Source organism: Haematobia irritans, chromosome 4, assembly GCF_050003625.1.
Source record: "Haematobia irritans isolate KBUSLIRL chromosome 4, ASM5000362v1, whole genome shotgun sequence".
NCBI classification, from domain to species: domain Eukaryota; kingdom Metazoa; phylum Arthropoda; class Insecta; order Diptera; family Muscidae; genus Haematobia; species Haematobia irritans.
The window spans coordinates 120246809-120268190 of record NC_134400.1 but is presented as its reverse complement, the minus strand read 5'-3'; the positions used below and the strand labels follow the sequence as shown (position 1 = coordinate 120268190).

Genomic DNA, 21382 nt, shown 5'->3' with positions numbered 1-21382 from the left:
TGTATGGTGCTCGGTTCGATTCTCCGTGCAGGCGAAAGGTAAAATTTAAAAAATTTATAAAATTGAATAATTCCTTCAACATTATTTGTATTACAGAAAAAGGTGCCAAGAACTAAAATATTTCGAGGATGTGAAAATTACGAGTATGTTAGGCAATGAGCAGAATCGTCTTTGGGAAAAATTCTTCCAAGCATATAATATTTTTGGGCTCAAAATGCTTCCAAACATATAATATGTTCACATAAAACAAACATATTGCAGTATCCAATAATATATGTGCTTCCTGCAAAATATGTTTGGAACATATGTTAAAGAAGCGATTTTTTTGAGGGTGTAGTGAAAAAAATATCGATATATAAAAATTATAAAAATTACCCAAATTTAATTCGGTAAGTTAAAATAAAAATTGTAGGTAAAGCAGTATAATTTAGGATTGGATAAACGTGTTAGAATATAATGATATACACGGATGAAAAAGACTGTTTTTCATATGTTTGGCTATAAACATTATATGTTTGGAACACAAATTTTTAAACACAATATTTTTGAGTGCAAGCATATAATGTTCATAAACTAGCATAACATGTTTGGGACATATATGTTAATATGTTAGAACATATTATGGTTGGGACATAAAATGTTTGTAAATATAATATGCTTGGATGCAAACATATATTAATTTAGAAATAGCCTATAAACATATATGTGTTTAGTAGCTTGGAGCGCTATTTAACAGGGAGCGATATTGAATTAAGTTGGTGGTTGTTGCTTGTTATTACAAAATTAACATTTTATTTTTCCTTGGGCAATTGATCAGCTACTTCTTTGATCCTTACAAACTGTGTGGTCCGCTGTTCGAATCCCCGTCCGGCAAGAGGTAAAATTGAAATAAAAAAATCATAAAATTGAATAATTTCTTCTACAATGTTTGTATTACAGAAAAGGGTGCTAAGAACTAAAAAATCTCCTGGAAGTGAGAAAGATGTCGGGGAATATACAATTGGGCAGAAACAAAATTTTGAGCATTCAGGTCGAAAACCTATGTTGTTAGCACCTATATTACCTGTTTATTTTCATAATTCATTATGATTGTAAATATATAAATAAATAAATAAAATTTTGAGCACAATATTGTTTGGGAGAATTTTTTTTAAGCATATAATATTTTTGGGTGCAAAATGCTTCCAAACATATTATATGTTCACATAATAACATATTGTTTTTTGGAAGACAACATTATTGAATTTGGATGCAAAAATACAAAATGTTTGGAACTTAGACTACCCAAACATATATTGTTTAGACCAATATGCTTTCAAACATATTATATATTGGAAGAGATCAAACATATAAATGTTTGGGCAATACCCAAAAATGTATATGCTTGAAGCGAAATATGTTTGGGAGTATATGTTACAGAAGCGATTTTTTGTGAGGGTGTAGCAACTCGCTATTTTGGCTCGTTTGGTGGATCACATGGGGTTTACCGTTACACCGAATGTAAACAAAAAGTGAAAATCGAAGTTTGTTAAAAACATTCAAGTTCAGTGGAGTGTAAGAAAAAAACACCAAAAACACTTTTTTAATATTTTAATATAATATTTGGGCAAGTGTGTAGAGTATAAAAAATTTAGTTTCGCGTCCCCGTTCATCCCCCTTTCATTTATTCTTTAAATTTTCAGTGTCGTGGAAATTCGACAAATTGCCAGCCACAGTTCATAAAATTCTTTTTCATGGTGTGGAATTCATAAAACATTCAAAAGTGCCTGTTGGAATGCTGTCGGAAGCTATAGAAGCAACTCATAAAGTTTTTAGAAAGACCCGATTAAATCATACCAGATATCAATAGTCGTGAGTCAACCAATAAGGATTTAATTGAAAGAATGATTTTGCAGTCTGAACCAAATATTATTATTCATAGAAAAGCAAATAATAAGAAGGCTAAGAATTATAATGAAATAACTCAATTTTTTATCCAAAGTGAATCAGTACGAATCGAGCGATACGGATTGTGACAGCTTTAGTGAATAAGGAAAAATATTTAGTTTTATTTATTTAATAATTTCCTTAATATTTTGTTAATCAATAAAAATGAATTTGAAAAATATCTGTTTCCTATCTCTTATTAAATATAGTAATAGTAATTGGCAAATGAAAAAAAATATATTTATAAAATCTAATTTTGCAATTATTAATCGAGCTTTATGGACAGATTTAGATTAAGGAACATGATTAATAGAGCCATTGGAAAGAAAACGCCAGATACAAATCTATACACGCCTGGACTGTACATGTTTCGATTCGGGCGAATGAATTTTTCCACAGCCTTTAGTATAGATCTGGCTGAGAGAGATAGATCTAAATCTGTCCATAAAGCTCGGTTAATAATTGTAAAATTAGATATAATGCATTTGGACGTTAATTGCCTGTTTCGGTATCAGGCTAACATGAAATATAATATATTTATAATATAGACAAGTAAGGAAAGTCTAAAGTCGGGCGGGGCCGACTATATTATACCCTGCACCACTTTGTAGATCTAAATTTTCGATACCATATCACATCCGTCAAATGTGTTGGGTGCTATATATAAAGATTTGTCCCAAATACATACATTTAAATATCACTCGATTTGGACAGAGTTTGATAGACTTTTACAAAATCTATAGACTCAAAATTTAAGTTGGCTAATGCACTAGGGTGGAACACAATTTTAGTAAAAAAAATATGGGAAACATTTAAATCTGAAGCAATTTTAAGGAAACTTCGCAAAAGTTTATTTATGATTTATCGCTCGATATATATGTATTAGAAGTTTAGGAAAATTAGAGTAATTTTTACAACTTTTCGACTAAGCAGTGGCGATTTAGCGAGGAAAATGTTGGTATTTTGACCATTTTTGTCGAAATCAGAAAAACATATATATGGGGGCTATATCTAAATCTGAACTGATGTCAATCAAATTTGGCACACATAACAATATTACTAATTGTACTCCTAGTGCAAAATTTCAACCAAATTGGGCCAAAACTCTGGCTTCTGGGGCCATATAAGTCCATATCGGGCGAAAAATATATATGGAAGCTATATCTAAATCTTAACCGATTTCAATCAGATTTGGCACACATGACTATACTACCAATTGTACTCCTTGTGCAAAATTTCAAGCTAATCTGGATAAAACTCTGGCTTCTGGGTCCATTTAAATCTGAATCGATTTCAACCAAATTTGGCACGCATAGCTACAATGCTAAATCTACTCTGTGTGCAAAATTTCAACCAAATTGGGCCAAAACTCTGGCTTCTAGGACCATATTAGTAAATATCGGGCGAAAGATATATACGGGAGCTATATCTAAATCTGAACCGATTTCAATCAAATTTTGTACACTTGACTATACGACTAAGTGTTATATTTGTACAAGATTTCAAGCAAATCGGTATAAAACTCTGGCTGCTGGGTCCATATTAGTGCATATCGGGCGAAAGATATATATGGGAGCTATATCTAAATCTGAACCGATTTCTTCCAAAATCAATAGGGTTCTATTCTGACCCAAATTAGGAACATGTGCCAAATTTGAAGGTGATTGGACTTAAATTGCGACCTAGACTTTGATCACAAAAATGTGTTCACAGACAGACGGACAGACGGACATGGTTATATCGACTCAGGGACCCACCCTGAGCATTATTGCAAAAGACATCATGTGTCTATCTCGTCTCCTTCTGGGTGTTACAAACATATGCACTAACTTATAATACCCTGTTCCACAGTGTGGCGCAGGGTATAAAAATGATTTTCTTATTTGGTATCAAGGACATATGGGATGTAGACGTATATTGTTAGATAATTAAATGAAATTAAATATACTAATCAAAAATTCATCAAGGACAAATCAAGCCAACTTTGGTTCAATTCCAACAACAATTTTGGAAAATATAATTTGTTGTTGATTTCAGGATATATGGGAGGTGGGCGTGTCTTTTGAGATAATTTCATATAACTCACCACAGTTATCAGTAATATATCAGAGATAAATCGAGCCAAATTTGGTGCAATTCCAAGAACAATTTTGGAAAATATAAGGTTTTTTCATTTCAGGATATATGGGAGGTGGGCGTGTCCTTTGAGATAATTTCATATAACTCACCACAGTTATCAGTAATATATCAGAGATAAATCGAGCCAAATTTGGTTCAATTCCAAGAACAATTTTCGAAAATATAAGGTTTTTTCATTTCAGGATATATGAGAGGTGGGCGAGTCCTTGGGCCGATTTTCGCAAAACTTCTTTTTTTCCTTTCCTACTTATAATAATAATGTGTACCAATTTTCATTCTTCTACGGTAACTCCTTCTATTTTTGGCCGCCGTTTATATGAAAACACGACACTGTGCGGCGTAGATTTCAATCAAATCATCGTTTCAGATTTGGAAAAAGTCAAAAAATGGGAATTCGACTTATTCAAAACTGGAGTAGTTTCAAATTTTGAAAAAAATTGGAAGGTTGAAGTTTCCAAACTTTGTAAACATTAGAAAAATTCATTACAATCCCTAGCTGTGATATCAGGAATTATAATTTAAAAATAAACGTATCAAACATTATTTACTACGGTTACTTTTATGTCTGAACAACTTTAGCACCATTTCTAATGTTTTTTTTCTTTTACTGCAAGACTTCCAATTTTTACGTGGATCAATTAGTATCCTTATACTTACTCAAATTACTCTTAATCTTTGTTTGTGCTTCTCTTGCATTTTGCCTTAAAATGTTTTTTCTCTCCATTTCATTTCGTTTCTCATTTTCTCTATTACACATCAAGAAATTTTCATAAAATGAATGGAAAATCTTAAAACATTCATCCAAACGGAACTTCGATATATCTTCGCAAAAAAAATCTGCAACCTTCAGTCGTACGATATCAACCTCTTCCATTAATAAGTTCAGATTAATGATTTTTTTCTTAGCATTTTGCAGAAAATCCTGCATCTGATTCTTGATATCATTGGCAATATTAGGTCCTGTAATTTTTGTAGCGATTTTTTGCAATTGCATATCCAAACTCTTAATATCGCTAGAGATCTGTTCGATATTAATCCTAAATTATAATTAAGTTTATAACGAATTTTAATCAATCATAGCTGATTAGACGAGTAATTACTTGGAAACATTCTCTAAAAACTTTAAATCGTCCATTAATTGCAACATCGATGGCTTAAATTTTTTAATTTGTGTCGTCAAAAAATGCATAAAATTCACACCGGGTTTAGTGGCACGTATATCGGTTAGTTGTGTAAGACACGATATCTTAACTCCAACGGCATTTCCAGCATATCCTCCATAATTTAAAAAATTTCCAGTAGTCACCACAATGTGGACAATGTCCACAATTGTTTGATTATTCATTAGCTCTGCAATTAAAAATTATCTATATAGCTGTAACCAACGACCACCAAAAGTACGAAATTATCACTTACTATTACCGGCCTCGATTGTTGCTTTTATCAGTGGTTCTAGATACGTTATACTCGCTTTGAATTCTTCCTTCAGCAGCATACTTTCAATTCGCAGTTCATAACTGAAAATAATAATTGAATCAATATTATTATGGTAACAGATCGTCTTCAGATTTGACATATATCTTAGATATAGCTCCCATATAATGTATCGCCCGATATTCGCAAATCTCAAATTCAAATGTATTAACCCATTTAATTCAGATAGCTCTAACATACCGTTACGAATTGGATATTTCTAGATTTAAGTTTATTCAAATTAGTTTCCGTTAATTTAAAATTTCAAGTTGTAACGCTCAGATTACGTCATCATATTCAAAATCATTTCTTTATTTTCTAGTACTTTCCTAAACATCTTTTGTGTTCTTAGTTTCACAATAATTGTAGTAATCCCTTTTGTTTTGTTATTGTTGTAGTAATATGAGCTCAACCCTCTGTCAGCTAAATTACGAGATAGGCAGAAACGACAAAGTGATTGTTCTAGATAATTGTAGGCAAGACTATGAACAGAAAATGATTAGATAATTGTACATTCAAAGAAATTTGTTAGTAGGAACACCAGAAAAGTCTGCTAAAACAGCAGAAAGTCTGCTGAAAAAGGGACAGCAGTCACTGTTTGCTGAAATAGCAAATATTGTCTGCTATTTTGTAAGCTTGATTACACTAAAACATGTTTTAGATTGGCTGAAACAAATATTAATGTCAATATTTTATGAATATCAATAGTGTTTGCCCAAAAATCTGAATATTTATCAAATTGAGGCAAAACGGCAAACAAAATGTTTGCTGATCGTATTAAGGAGCTTGTAAGTCTATTGCAGTGCAAAAATATACCAAAAACTTTTGGTTCTTAATTATGCTTTGGGGAAAATTTATAACGTAAAAATTTTATAATTTGCTGTTCGTTGGGCCCTGAAGTACAAAAATGTAACAGCAGACATCGACTGCTGTTTTTAGCAGACTTTTTTCTATGAGTGTAGGCAAGACTATGAACATAATCAGCTATTCATGTGCGACATCTGGACACTAGTAGAACATTCTAACATAAATGGCTGTAGGCAATGAAGATAACCAGTTGAATATGTGCTATTAGATAAATTGTATCTAGATAGTTCTAGATGGTTGTAGGCCAGACTATCCAGAATTTTCGAAATCGTCAAATCACGGTATATAAGCCCCTGGCGGAGGGAGCTGTAAAGTCAGTCGAAAGCTAAAAGTGATACAGTACACATCGAAGAGCAAATAAGTGAAACCTATCAGTTTAGCAAATAAATTGTAGATTGTCGTTATTTGAAAAGAACTGTGTTTTATTAACGGGTTATTAAACACGCCTCAATATAAAAACGTAACAATTGGTGTCGGAAGTGAAATAACGAAAAAAATAAAATCTACAATGAAGCTTCGAGTGGAAGATTTGAAGAAAGAATTGAGCAAAATGAAGCAGCCGACTACATGAAATAAGGCTCAATTACAAAAGCGAATACTGGAAGAGTTCGTGCGGCGCAGTACTGATATCGAAACACATGAGTTCGATTATAAGCATAGACCAAGAAAATATAGAGACATACCTTGATAATTCACCATGGTTTTGTTTATTTACAGTGCGCAGTCATTCCACTCAATTGCGCAGTCAAGTGACTCAATTTATTTTTGGAAAACGAGAATAACCGTATAAATTAGGCAATTTGCATTACAAAAAGGTGTGGATGAATAGTTTTTTATAAACTTTCACAATATTTGGTGTTTCAACGAGAGAACAAAGGAAAGAAAACAAATTAAAGCCAAATTAAAAAATCACTCAATTGCAGACGAAAAAGAGCCATCTACGGTGTGCAGACAAACTACAGCGCTGTGAATTCACTTGAGATGTCTATACCTTCCTTGGTCTATGTTATAAGGAAGATCTTGACGAATCAGTAGTAGCCAGCGCCTTAGAAACTCCATATGTAGCTTCTAATGTAGTTGATTACACATCGATTGTCAATATTTTGAGCAAAATAATTGAAGAAAATTCTCTAAAAATTCAAGAAAATTTTAGAAAAATGATGGAAGAAAATTCTCTAAAAATGCAAGAAAATTCTAGAAAAATGATGGAGCAAAATTGTCGAAAAATCGAAGAAAACTCTAGAAATTTGGTGGAGAAATTTGTGTGGAATTGGATAAGAAATTTGTGGTTCACGATGAATATCTACACCTTGAAAAAAAATTACAGAACTAGAAATTAAAGGTGGTCCAGTGCGCGTAATCGAGGGCCCAAAAATCAAAACTCCTGTTTTTGATAGCTCATCTTCATTTGATATTTTCAAATTCCAATTTGAGACGGTGGCATACAGAAACATGTGGAATAACAACGACAGAGCAATTGGACAGCAACTCATCAAAGGCACATGGAACGGCGAGAAAACATCTGGAAAGTTATGTCGAAGCTTGGACGCGCCATCTATCACCCTCCGACAAAAATAAAACCAAGCAATTGTTATGGAAAAATGCCTCAGCCTTTGCCATTGAGAAGAAAAATCAAGGGAGAACATCTGTGGTGAAGCACGAAATAAATACCACAGAAGAAAGACCCATAAAACAGGATACCAAAACAGGCAATTGACGTTCAAATGCATTATTTCTAATTATTCAATTATTTTTCGAGCTTTATGGACAGATATAGATTAAGCCATTGAAAAGAAAACGTCAGATACAAAGGCGGGTATAGATTTGTATCTGGTGTTTTCTTTTCAATGGCTCTATTGACCTTGTTCCTTAATCTATATCTGTCCATAAAGCTCGAAAAATAATTGAATAATTAGATATAATGCATTTGGACGTCAATGTTGTAATTGACTGTGTTGTAGTTGACTATAGAAACAATAAGCAGTTCGACTGTTCACCACTTAGGTGAATTCTAACAAATTAGCTTTCTAAAAATAAATTTCGTGTTGTTGCATTACTATGTAACAAAACGAAATAAAAATAAGATTAAGGGACTTGTAAGTTATATGAAAAGGTGATGTACATTGGGAGAAAAGATGATTCAATTTGTAAGAGGAAATTTCCCAAATGTTTTTTCCATAAGGAGTTAGCATAAGGGGCCCAAAATTGAGTTATCTCTCCCAGCCAGATCTATACTAAAGGCTGTGGAAAGGTTCATTCGCCCGAATCGAAACATGTACAGTCCAGGCGGGTATAGATTTGTATCCGGCGTTTTCTTTTCAATGGTTCTATTGACCATGTTCCTTAATCTATATCTGTCCATAAAGCTCGAAAAATAATTGAATAATTAGATATAATGCATTTGGACGTCAATTGCCTGTTTCGGTATCAGGCTAACATGAAATATAGTAAATTGTTTTCATTTTCGTTATTAGTTCTTCAAATAAAAAATATCCTTTGAGAAACTTGGAAGCAAACCAACGAAACGTCAGGATGAAAAATGAAGTAAAACTTGCATTTTAATTGTTTAAAAAGTAGAAAAAAAGCCAAAGAAACCGAATATAAAAAATTATAAAAATTGGTCAAAAAACAAAACAAATCTAAACTGTTATAATATTTATGGAAAATCTGTTTCCGTCGTCGAAAAAAACGCCACTTGAGAAAATAAAACACGAAAGTAACTTTATTTGTTAACTAATTCCTTTTTTATTTGTATTTATAATGTCGTGCAAGCTAACATCACATATATTTATACACTCTATTTTGGCCTAATTTTAACAATAAAGGTGGGTATTAAGTTCGAGTTTAGCCGCTAAAACGTCATTTTTTCAAGATTACTTTTCTTTAATAATCCATTTTAAGGAATACAAACTTTGTGAAAATTTGCTTTGGGCTTTTGCTTTGGGAGCAAAATTGTCGAAAAATCGAAGAAAACTCTAGAAATTTGGTGGAGAAATTTGGTGGAGAAATTTGTGTGGAATTGGATAAGAAATTTGTGGTTCACGATGAATATCTACACCTTGAAAAAAAATTACAGAACTAGAAATTAAAGGTGGTCCAGTGCGCGTAATCGAGGGCCCAAAAATCAAAACTCCTGTTTTTGATAGCTCATCTTCATTTGATATTTTCAAATTCCAATTTGAGACGGTGGCATACAGAAACATGTGGAATAACAACGACAGAGCAATTGGACAGCAACTCATCAAAGGCACATGGAACGGCGAGAAAACATCTGGAAAGTTATGTCGAAGCTTGGACGCGCCATCTATCACCCTCCGACAAAAATAAAACCAAGCAATTGTTATGGAAAAATGCCTCAGCCTTTGCCATTGAGAAGAAAAATCAAGGGAGAACATCTGTGGTGAAGCACGAAATAAATACCACAGAAGAAAGACCCATAAAACAGGATACCAAAACAGGCAATTGACGTTCAAATGCATTATTTCTAATTATTCAATTATTTTTCGAGCTTTATGGACAGATATAGATTAAGCCATTGAAAAGAAAACGTCAGATACAAAGGCGGGTATAGATTTGTATCTGGTGTTTTCTTTTCAATGGCTCTATTGACCTTGTTCCTTAATCTATATCTGTCCATAAAGCTCGAAAAATAATTGAATAATTAGATATAATGCATTTGGACGTCAATGTTGTAATTGACTGTGTTGTAGTTGACTATAGAAACAATAAGCAGTTCGACTGTTCACCACTTAGGTGAATTCTAACAAATTAGCTTTCTAAAAATAAATTTCGTGTTGTTGCATTACTATGTAACAAAACGAAATAAAAATAAGATTAAGGGACTTGTAAGTTATATGAAAAGGTGATGTACATTGGGAGAAAAGATGATTCAATTTGTAAGAGGAAATTTCCCAAATGTTTTTTCCATAAGGAGTTAGCATAAGGGGCCCAAAATTGAGTTATCTCTCCCAGCCAGATCTATACTAAAGGCTGTGGAAAGGTTCATTCGCCCGAATCGAAACATGTACAGTCCAGGCGGGTATAGATTTGTATCCGGCGTTTTCTTTTCAATGGTTCTATTGACCATGTTCCTTAATCTATATCTGTCCATAAAGCTCGAAAAATAATTGAATAATTAGATATAATGCATTTGGACGTCAATTGCCTGTTTCGGTATCAGGCTAACATGAAATATAGTAAATTGTTTTCATTTTCGTTATTAGTTCTTCAAATAAAAAATATCCTTTGAGAAACTTGGAAGCAAACCAACGAAACGTCAGGATGAAAAATGAAGTAAAACTTGCATTTTAATTGTTTAAAAAGTAGAAAAAAAGCCAAAGAAACCGAATATAAAAAATTATAAAAATTGGTCAAAAAACAAAACAAATCTAAACTGTTATAATATTTATGGAAAATCTGTTTCCGTCGTCGAAAAAAACGCCACTTGAGAAAATAAAACACGAAAGTAACTTTATTTGTTAACTAATTCCTTTTTTATTTGTATTTATAATGTCGTGCAAGCTAACATCACATATATTTATACACTCTATTTTGGCCTAATTTTAACAATAAAGGTGGGTATTAAGTTCGAGTTTAGCCGCTAAAAACGTCATTTTTTCAAGATTACTTTTCTTTAATAATCCATTTTAAGGAATACAAACTTTGTGAAAATTTGCTTTGGGCTTTTCCCCATCAAGTTATAATAAAATTTGCAACAAATATGTATAATTTCATGCATTTTTCTTACTGATTTAGTTTTCACTTTAGCGATTTTAGCGGCTAACCTCGAACTTAATACTCACCTTAAGTAATCATTCCATATTTACGTCGCACCCATCAAATGTACAATCGCATGCATCATGTAACTGCAAATAAAAATAAATGATACAGAATAGAGAAATGCAGAGCACAAAAACATTTTTCAATTACAATTCCCTTCTTTTATGTTCACATAAAACCACGTGCCACTTATGAATAAATAAATTAAAATAAAACACTGTAATACCGTCAAAAAATTAATGGTCACGAAAAAATGTACATGGTTTTTATGGCCACGTAATGGTTCTAGACATATCTTTACACAACCGATAAAAAAAAACTTTTTTTCTTGCAAAAAAAGTCTAAAAAATTGAATGGTCATGTATAGACCATTTAATAGTCTCAAATTCTATCATTTAAATAATAGAACATGTTTGCGGCATTTGAGAACCATTTAAATGCTTATTGCCAGCACACATTTTTCTCGACTAAAAAATTCTTTTCACAAGGACAAAATACATGGTATAGCAAAGCATTAAATGGATGCGGCAACCATGGTCAAACACGCTTTTTCTGTGCGTGTGTACACAATCGTCAATTGCTCTTGCGATACCACCCCAAAAATACAAAACTTACTTTGGAATTTGGAGTAAAAGTAGTAAAAATCTCTCAGCACTTCCCAAGCGTCGATGATCACCATGAAAATTATTCAAACATTCTTTTTCTTCAGCATCTGGTAGCAATCGCAGAAGGCCTCTTAATCTCTCTGATCCCACAATATTATGATTACCACTCGCAATCAGATCAATAACGGCATCGTTTGTATCATAACTGTAACAAAGGAATCGTATATAAAGATTAATCTCTCAAGAACGGGATGTATTTCACGTAATTATAACATAAACTATGGTCTCTACAGATATCTGTTTTGGTGTCAATCTCGAAAATCGTGGAATCAACCATTTTTAGTGGAATTGTCTTCAATCACAAAAATTATCGTATTAACCACACATTCTGATTTAAAAACAAGTAAGGAAAGTCTAAAGTCAGGCGGGCCGACTATATATACCCTGAACCACTTTGTAGATCTAAATTTTCGATACCATATCACATCCGTCAAATGTGTTGGGGGCTATATATAAAGGTTTGTCCCAAATACATACATTTAAATATCACTCGATCTGTACAGAATTTGATAGACTTCTACAAAATCTATAGACTCAAAATTTAAGTCGGCTAATGCACTAGGGTGGAACACAATGTTAGTAAAAAAATATGGGAAACATTTAAATCTGAAGCAATTTTAAGGAAACTTCGCAAAAGTTTATTTATGATTTATCGCTCGATATATATGTATTAGAAGTTTAGGAAAATTAGAGTCATTTTTACAACTTTTCGACTAAGCAGTGGCGATTTTACAAGGAAAATGTTGGTATTTTGACCATTTTTGTCGAAATCAGAAAAACATATATATGGGAGCTATATCTAAATCTGAACCGATTTCAACCAAATTTGGCACGCATAGCTACAATGCTAATTCTACTCCCTGTGCAAAATTTCAACTAAATCGGAGCAAAAAATTGGCCTCTGCGACCTAGACTTTGATTACAAAAATGTGTTCACGGACAGACGGACATGGCTATATCGACTCAGGAGCCCACCCTGAGCATTTTTGCCAAAGACACCATGTGTCTATCTCGTCTCCTTCTGGGTGTTGCAAACATATGCACTAACTTATAATACTCTGTTTCACTGTGTGGCGCAGGGTATAATTACGATTTTCAATTAACAACTTAATTCAAATTTGCGATATCAAAATCTATTAATATTTTAATTGAATCGATGAAGAATTTCATTGATTTCACCACAAAAATCAATCAACTATTTACTTCATTAATTTATATTTGCCGTGGATTTCAAACATAATTTTACAAAAACTTTATGATTAAAGAACGCCGCAAATAGTTAATTCCAGTTTCTAAACATTTGTTTGATTGCAGGAAAATGTTTTAAATATTACACCGTAAACATTTATTTATATGAACGTTTGCTCAGCAACCTATACTTTATTTGTTGTAATTAATCTTACAATTTTTGCATATCTTTAATGTCTTTCGTTATCTATCTCCGTCGCCATCTTTTTCTTCTATTCTCTCTTTCTGTCTTCACGTTTTTAAACATATATGTTTATATGAAATTTGTAAATTAATTTATGTTTGCATCCAAAGACATTTAACATATATGTTAATATATTATACTAGTTTATGAACATTGTGTGCGTACACTTAAGGTTGAGTTACATACTATGCGTTAATGCGTCCGTTGATTGAAGAGTTGAATCTTCTCTTTGAAAGCAATAGTTTTGTTAGAGTGCTTCAAACTTAAAAATATCAACCCTTCCATCAACGCACGGATTGACGCATGGTGTGTGATTCAACCTTTAAACATAATGTTTAGCACATTATTTTTGAGTTCAACATCCATGTAGATGTCCAATAATCAGTATTCTATAAATTAGTTTTTCTTAAAATAGGCAGAATATTGATTTACTCATTTTTGTTAAATTAAACGAACCAGGAGCATAAAGGTTGAGTTACATAGCATGTGTTAATCCTTGCTTTGATGGAAGGGTTGATTTTTTGAGTTTGAAGCACTTTAACGAAACTGTTGCTTTCAAAGAGAAAATTCAACTCTTTAACTGACGCATTAACGCATGGTATGTAACTCAACCTTAAAGCATGGCAAAACAATGTAATACAGCCATAGACAAAATCATGAACGCACTGTTAGAAAAATATGTTTTTCAAATGTTCCGATATAAACAAAATGTGTTTCGAACACAATTTTTAAACACAATATATTTAAGTGCAAACATGTAATGTTCCTAAACTAACACAAAATGTTTGGGACACATATGTTAATATATAGAATATATTATGTTTGGGGCATGAATGTTTCATAAAAATAATATGCGTGAATGTAAACATATATAAATTTACAAATTTCGAGTAAAGATATATATGTTGTGATACTTTATTCAGAGAGCGACAGAGAGAGAGAGAGAGAGTTAGTATAGAGAAAGAAATATAGATGGAAACCGGGAGGGTTGAATAAAAAGATATCAACATAACACAGCGAGAGAATGAAATGAGAGCAATTTCTGTGAAACCGCTTGTATGTTGTTTCGGAAAACTGTTTTATAATATGGCCAAAAATTTGGTATGCTTAAGTCTAAATATTATTTAATTTGAATAGTAGATTGAGTATTCGGAATAAAGAGAATAGACATTCGGAACCAAGAAAATAGACATTTGAAAAAAAAACAGCATATTTGTATTACAGAAAAAGATGCGAAGAACTCAAAAATTTCGTGGAAGTTAAAAATATGTGAGGGAATGAACACAATCTTCTTTGGGAATTCTTCCAAGCATATACTATTTTTGGACTCAAAATGCTTCCAAACATATAATATGCTCACATAAAACAAACATATTAATGTTTCGGCGGTATCCAATAATATATGTGCTTCCTGCAAAATATGTTTGGAACATATGTTAGAGAAGCGATTTTTTTGAGGGTGCGGGTGCACGTTTCACAACAATCCGTTCATGAAAGTGAATCAACACACATGTGGTGACAATCCCACAACGATCTTAAAACGTAATGGTTACGAAATCATAGAAAGAAAATTCCGCTACCGTGACTCGATTCTAGATTGTCTGCTCCATACACCCTCAAAAATAATCGCTTCTGTAACATATACTCCCAAACACATTTCGCTTCAAGCATATAAATTTTTGAGTATTGCCCAAACATTTATATGTTTGATTTCTTCCAATATATAATATGTTTGAAAGCATATTGGTCTAAACAATATAATATGTTTGGGTAGTCTAAGATCCAAACATTATGTATTTTTCCATCCAAATTCAATAATGTTTTCTTCCAAAAAACTATATGTTATTATGTGAACATATAATATGTTTGGAAACATTTTGAACCCAAAAATATTATATGCTTAGAAGAATTTTCTCCCAAAGAAGATTCTGCCTAATTGTATATTCCCTCACATTTTTCTCACTTCCACGAGTTTTTTTAGTTCTTAGCACCTTTTTCTGTAATACAAACATTGTAGAAGAAATTATTAAATTTTATAATTTTTTTTTTATAAATTTTACCTTTTGCCGGACGTGGATTCGAACAGCGGACCACACAGTTTGTAAGCCAGCACATTATCCACTAGGCTACGTAGCTGTTATGGTCATCAAGAGATAATTATCGTTATAAGTTATATTTATATAGCATAGCTTGCGGCGCCCACGAGCCGTTGCAAACATAACATTGTTTAACAACAGAACATAGTTAAACATATATTTGTTGGCGACGTGGATCAGTGGTTGGTACGTCCGCCTTGCATATATATATATATTAAGAATTAAATTAAGAATTAAATTAAGTACAAAATTATTCGTAAATAAAAATATTTTATATATATATATATATATATATATATATATATATATATATATATATATATATATATATATATATATATATATATATATATATATATATATATATATATATATATATATATATATATATATATATATATATATATATATATATATATATATATATATATATATATATATATATATATATATATATATATATATATATATATATATATATATATATATATATATATATATATATATTATATATATATATATATATATATATATATATATATATATATATATATATATATATATATATATATATATATATATATATATATATATATATATATATATATATATATATATATATATATATATATATATATATATATATATATAAAATATTTTTATTTACGAATAATTTTGTACTTAATTTAATTCTTAAGGTCGGTATAAAGGTGGCATTATCGCGTTAAAATGGCCATGTTTACCCTTTTACTTTTCTTTATTAATTTATTTTAAAGAAAATAAACTTATTCAATTGTTGCTTTGGATCCCCACCATGTTATAAAACAATTTACCGAAAAAAGTTATAATGTTATTTTGGTTTTACCGATTCGAGTTTTGCCACTAAAATGAGAAATAATGTTAGCGGCAAAACTCGAACTCAATGCTCGCTTTTATTTTCGAAAGAATCCATCAACTCCTCTTGGACTACTCATTAATAAAGAGGGACTAATCTTTGTTTTTATAGATCTTAATGTATAATTTTTCCCATTTTCCCCCTGTTTTTATTTTACTGTCATAACTCTAACAAGAGTACACTGAAAAAAATATTGTCGTGAGGCCAAAGAGTTCATGTCCTTAAAATAAGAATACAAATTTTGCTTAGCTTAGAAGACGCATTTCTCTAATATAAACTTTTTTTTTCCATGTTCAAAAGTCGATAAACTTTTCAATTAAGTCGTGTTGTCCTTATAATTTAAGTGATTTGACTTGAAAATGGGTATCATAACATGAAAGAAAACATTTTTGGACTAAGGTCAACTTGAATTTAACAATTCAGACAAATTCTTTAAAACTAATGAAATTGTCTTTAATTTGTTGCATTTTTTCATCTTGACTACAAAGCAAAAATCGTTAAAAAATAGGACATGTTTTTCAACATAATAAAGTGTAGACGATTTTTACTTGAAACATAATTTCTACTGGAAATCTTGTTTTTAACGAACTTTTTATAGCATGTGAAAAAGCTGAATAAGCGAAAAATTAAAATTTGCTTCATACTATATGAAATACACAAAACCAACATTTAAAAGAGAATTATGTCTTAAAAGTATCCTTATTTTGTAAATTTATACTTCTTTATATTCACATAGTATTTTTCCAATCTTTAAAAAAATTTTCTTTGTGTATATATACGAGTATTTTTAAGGAGCCAATTGGTTACTTTCATTATTTTACTTTATGTCTCACTCTCTAAACACATATATGTTTATAGTCTATTTCTAAATTAATATATGTTTGCATCCAAGCATATTATATTTACAAAAATTTTATGTCCCAAACATAATATGTTCTAACATATTAACATATATGTCCCAAACATGTTATGCTAGTTTATGAACATTATATGCTTGTATTTAAAAATATTGTGTTTAAAAATTTGAGTTCCAAACATATAATTTTTACACCCAAACATATGAAAAACAGTCTTTTTCGTCCGTGTACGCGTTAACAGTCACCTTAGTACATTGCATCACCGACGGAGTTGCTATGGCCTAAGAAAAAAGAAAGCCGTTCATGAAATCGTGAACCCCCGTGGACGAAACAGTGAACAATCAGTTTTAATTTTTGCTGAACGTTTACGTTTCATTTTGTTAACGTACATTCACGATTTTGGAACGTAATTTTTTTATTAATGTCTTCGTTACCTTTACATCTTTAATAGACACTTCCCTTAAATTGTGACAGATTTTTAATTGGAAATCTGCTAATTGGCAATACTTTTCAAACTCTGGAAATGGAAAAATATACATATGAACATTTATTTAAATTTTTCGGTATTTAACTCTACATATTTTTCATTCCAAAAGATGAATGCAGCTTATTGCGTGAGGTTCTTTATCATCTATTTGCCTTTCTAATCGGGCTTCGAGTTCAAAACGCCAGATTAACAGACAAACAGCTATCAACGCTGTCATTCGATTGAAATTCCCAAAACAGCTTATTTTCCTTTATAAATTCAGCTGTATTGGGCATCCTAGTCGAACGAAAGCATTCGTTTATGCTATTAGAAAAGCAACTTTACTGTAATCACATCCATACCGTTCTTGAATTTAAGAAGATTTACACTTTTAAAATATTAACGTGGTACCCAACTTAGATTGCAAAAATATTCTGCGTGCAACATATTTTATTATTATCGATTAAAGGATCGAGTTAAGTGATGCAGCAATTTAAAAAATAAAACTGAAGTAAATGAATATAGGTAACATTTATTAAAAAAACATATCAATTTCGCCCGTACATATTTTCAATTGAAAATGGTCATCATTTATTGTAAATAATATCACAATGCTTTGTCTTTAGTTTTTTAGTTATGAAGCCATGGGTTGAAGATGATTTTCCAGAGATTAGCGGTGGCAAAATTGAGTTGAGTTTACACCTAGTTCTAAATGCAGCAAATTTTGTGTAAATTTATTCTGAAATAACAATTAAAGCTGTTGTTTAGATATGAATAAAACAATTTTATATTTCTATTTTATTTATCAGTATTATCCAATGTTGCTCACGAGCAACATCTCATAAATATCTGTGGAAGGGAGTGGTGGAGATACTTGAAACTTCCCAGGAGTCTTAATTTAGGAAGCAATATTCGATTTCAGTAATGAACATAATTTTGCCGAACCGGAAAAAAATTCGGGCATGAAAGAGTTAATGGTTTTCATATTTCGCTTAATCGTATTATGGATCCGATATTCATTAGTGATTATGAAGTTTCTTATAAAGAAATCTCACATTGCTTAATAAATAAATAAATATATATATATATATATATATATATATATATATATATATATATATATATATATATATATATATATATATATATATATATATATATATATATATATATATATATATATATATATATATATATATATATATATATATATATATATATATATATATATATATATATATATATATATATATATATATATATATATATATATATATATATATATATATATATATATATATATATATATATATATATATATATATATATACATATACCGTGTTCGCTGCACGATCATATCTCGCTTTCATCCTGTTGCTGACCATTTTTATTTTGTTTCGCACTGATTCGTGAACTTTACCACATGTGTTTGGAATGTCGTTACTGCTTTCTTCCATGGCGAGCACATTCGGTTTGCGCCGAATATCAAATATCCGGGCAACTTCAATTCCGTTCCGAATAGGACCTTGGTCGGTGTTCGTGACGTAGAATCATGTATGGCTGATCTATACGACAGCAAACATTTTGGTATATGATCGTCCCAGTCTCGTTGGCCGTTATCCAACACCTTTCGAAGATGTTCTTCCTGAGTGCGATTAAACCTTTCTACCATGCCATCAGACTGTGGATGCAATGGCGTAGTTCTTGTTTTCTCGATACCAAGGGAGTCACACATCTCTTGGAATATGGCCGATTCAAAATTTCTTCTTTGGTCTGAGTGTATCTCGGACGGCACACCGTAGCAACATATCCAGTTCTTGTCGACTACGTCTACAATCGTCTTCGCCTCTTGGTTTGGCATGGCATAAACTTCTGGCCACTTGCTGAAGTTTAATGGAGATGGCGAGATTGACCCCGATGTTTTACGCCACGCTTTACATTCCCAGGAAAGATGTCCAGTCTTATCACAGTTATAGCATTTTATTCTAGATGTATTTGTCTGCTGCTTCATTTCTTGCATTATCTGCCTCAGAGCCTCTTTTACCAATTCAATCACGGATTTTGATTCATCTTGCTCGGTCTCCACTCTGCGTACTTTATGAACTTGAGGACGTGCTAGTACTCTCGCTGTCTCTTGTGCAAGGGCAAATGTTACAGTTTCCACAAATGTAGCTTTTTGTGACGCATATGTAGCACATTTTATGTCTGGGTCTCGAATGCCATTTACAAAGGTCTCAATCTTGATGCGGTCCACAAGTGGATGACTCTCTCCTGGGTATGTCAATAACACCAACCGCTCAACTTCTGTTGCAAAGTCTTGTAGAGTTTCGTTTGTTTTCTGGAATCTACCTCTTAATTCCATTCTAATGATGTCTTGCTTAGTTCTCCACCGCACTTGCGTTGCGTCCACACGCATCTCCATACCTTCAGAAATTTGTTGTAGTTTCTCATGGAGAATTCTAGAATTTTCGTCCAATTTTCTAGAGTTTGCTTCCATTTTTAGGGCGTTTTCTTCCAGCAGCTTTCATGAATTTTCTTCCATTTTTAGAGAATTTGCTTCCAGTTTTCTAGAATTCTCTTCCATTTTTAGAGAATTTTGTTCTATAAGTTTTCTAGAATTCTCTTCCATGATTTTGGTCAAAACATTAAGCATTGAGGTGTAATCCACAACACTTGAAGCCACAGATGGATTTTCTACACTGCTGGTATTGACGATGTCCTCCTTATAATCAAACTCATGTGTATCGATATCCATTTTGCGCCGTTCGAACTCTTCCTGTAGACGCTTTTGAATCTGAGCTTTGTTTCCTGTAGTCGGCTGATCCAGTTTGCTCAATTCCTTTTTTAAGTCTTCCACTCGAAGCTCATTAAACTTCATTGTAGATTTTTTTGTTATTTCACTTCCGACACCAATTGTTACGTTTTTATATTGAGGCGTGTTTAATAACCCGATAATTAAAACACAGTTCTTTTCAAATAACGACAATCTACAATTTATTTGCTTAACGATAGTTTTCACTTATTTGCTCTACGATGTGTACTGTATGACTTTTAGCTTACGACTGACTTTACAGCTCCCTCCGCCAGGGGCTTATATACCATGATTTGACGATTTCGAAAATTCTGGATAGTCTGGCCTACAACCATCTAGAACTATCTAGATACAATTTATCTAACAGCACATATTCAACTGGTTATCTTCATTGCCTACAGCCATCTGGAATGTTCTAGTAGTGTCCGGCAGATGTCGCACATGAATGGCTGATTATGTTCATAGTCTTGCCTACAATTATCTAATCATTTTGTCGTTTCTGTTCATAGTCTTGCCTACAATTATCTAGAACAATCAATTTGTCGTTTCTGCCTATCTCGTAATTTAGCTGACAGAGGGTTGTGCTCATATTACTACAACAATAACAAAACAAAAGGGACTACTACAATTATTGTGAAACTAAGAACACAAAAGATGTTTAGGAAAGTACTAGAAAATAAAGAAATGATTTTGAATGTGATGACGTAATTTGAGCGTTACAGTTTGAAATTTTAAATTAACGGAAAATAATTTGAATAAACTTAAATGTACAAATATCAAATTCGTAACAATATGAAAACAATACTTTTTTCTATGTATTCAACAGTTGTAACAATCCATAAAATGTTTATCGTTCCATTAAATCCTACTGCGAAGGCTTAAATATTATAGAACATTTGGGGCATATACCAGTTTAAGTAAACAAATTTAAATGCAAGGGAGGTTTGAAGAAAGCATTACAAAAACAATAGCCCT

General features: G+C 31.6%; 1 protein-coding gene across 1 annotated transcript in view; it reads right to left on the bottom strand.

The window, feature by feature from the left end:
* LOC142235743 (FH2 domain-containing protein 1-like) overlaps window positions 1-21382 on the bottom strand; it is a 96217-nt gene that overhangs the window by 9269 nt on the left and 65566 nt on the right. Inside the window, exons 4-7 of the mRNA XM_075307001.1 lie at window positions 11800-11994; window positions 5482-5582; window positions 5166-5415; window positions 4723-5102 (exon numbers count right to left, since the gene is read on the bottom strand). Coding sequence (XP_075163116.1) covers window positions 4723-5102; window positions 5166-5415; window positions 5482-5582; window positions 11800-11994 — 926 coding nt within the window. The remainder of the gene's footprint in view (window positions 1-4722; window positions 5103-5165; window positions 5416-5481; window positions 5583-11799; window positions 11995-21382) is intronic.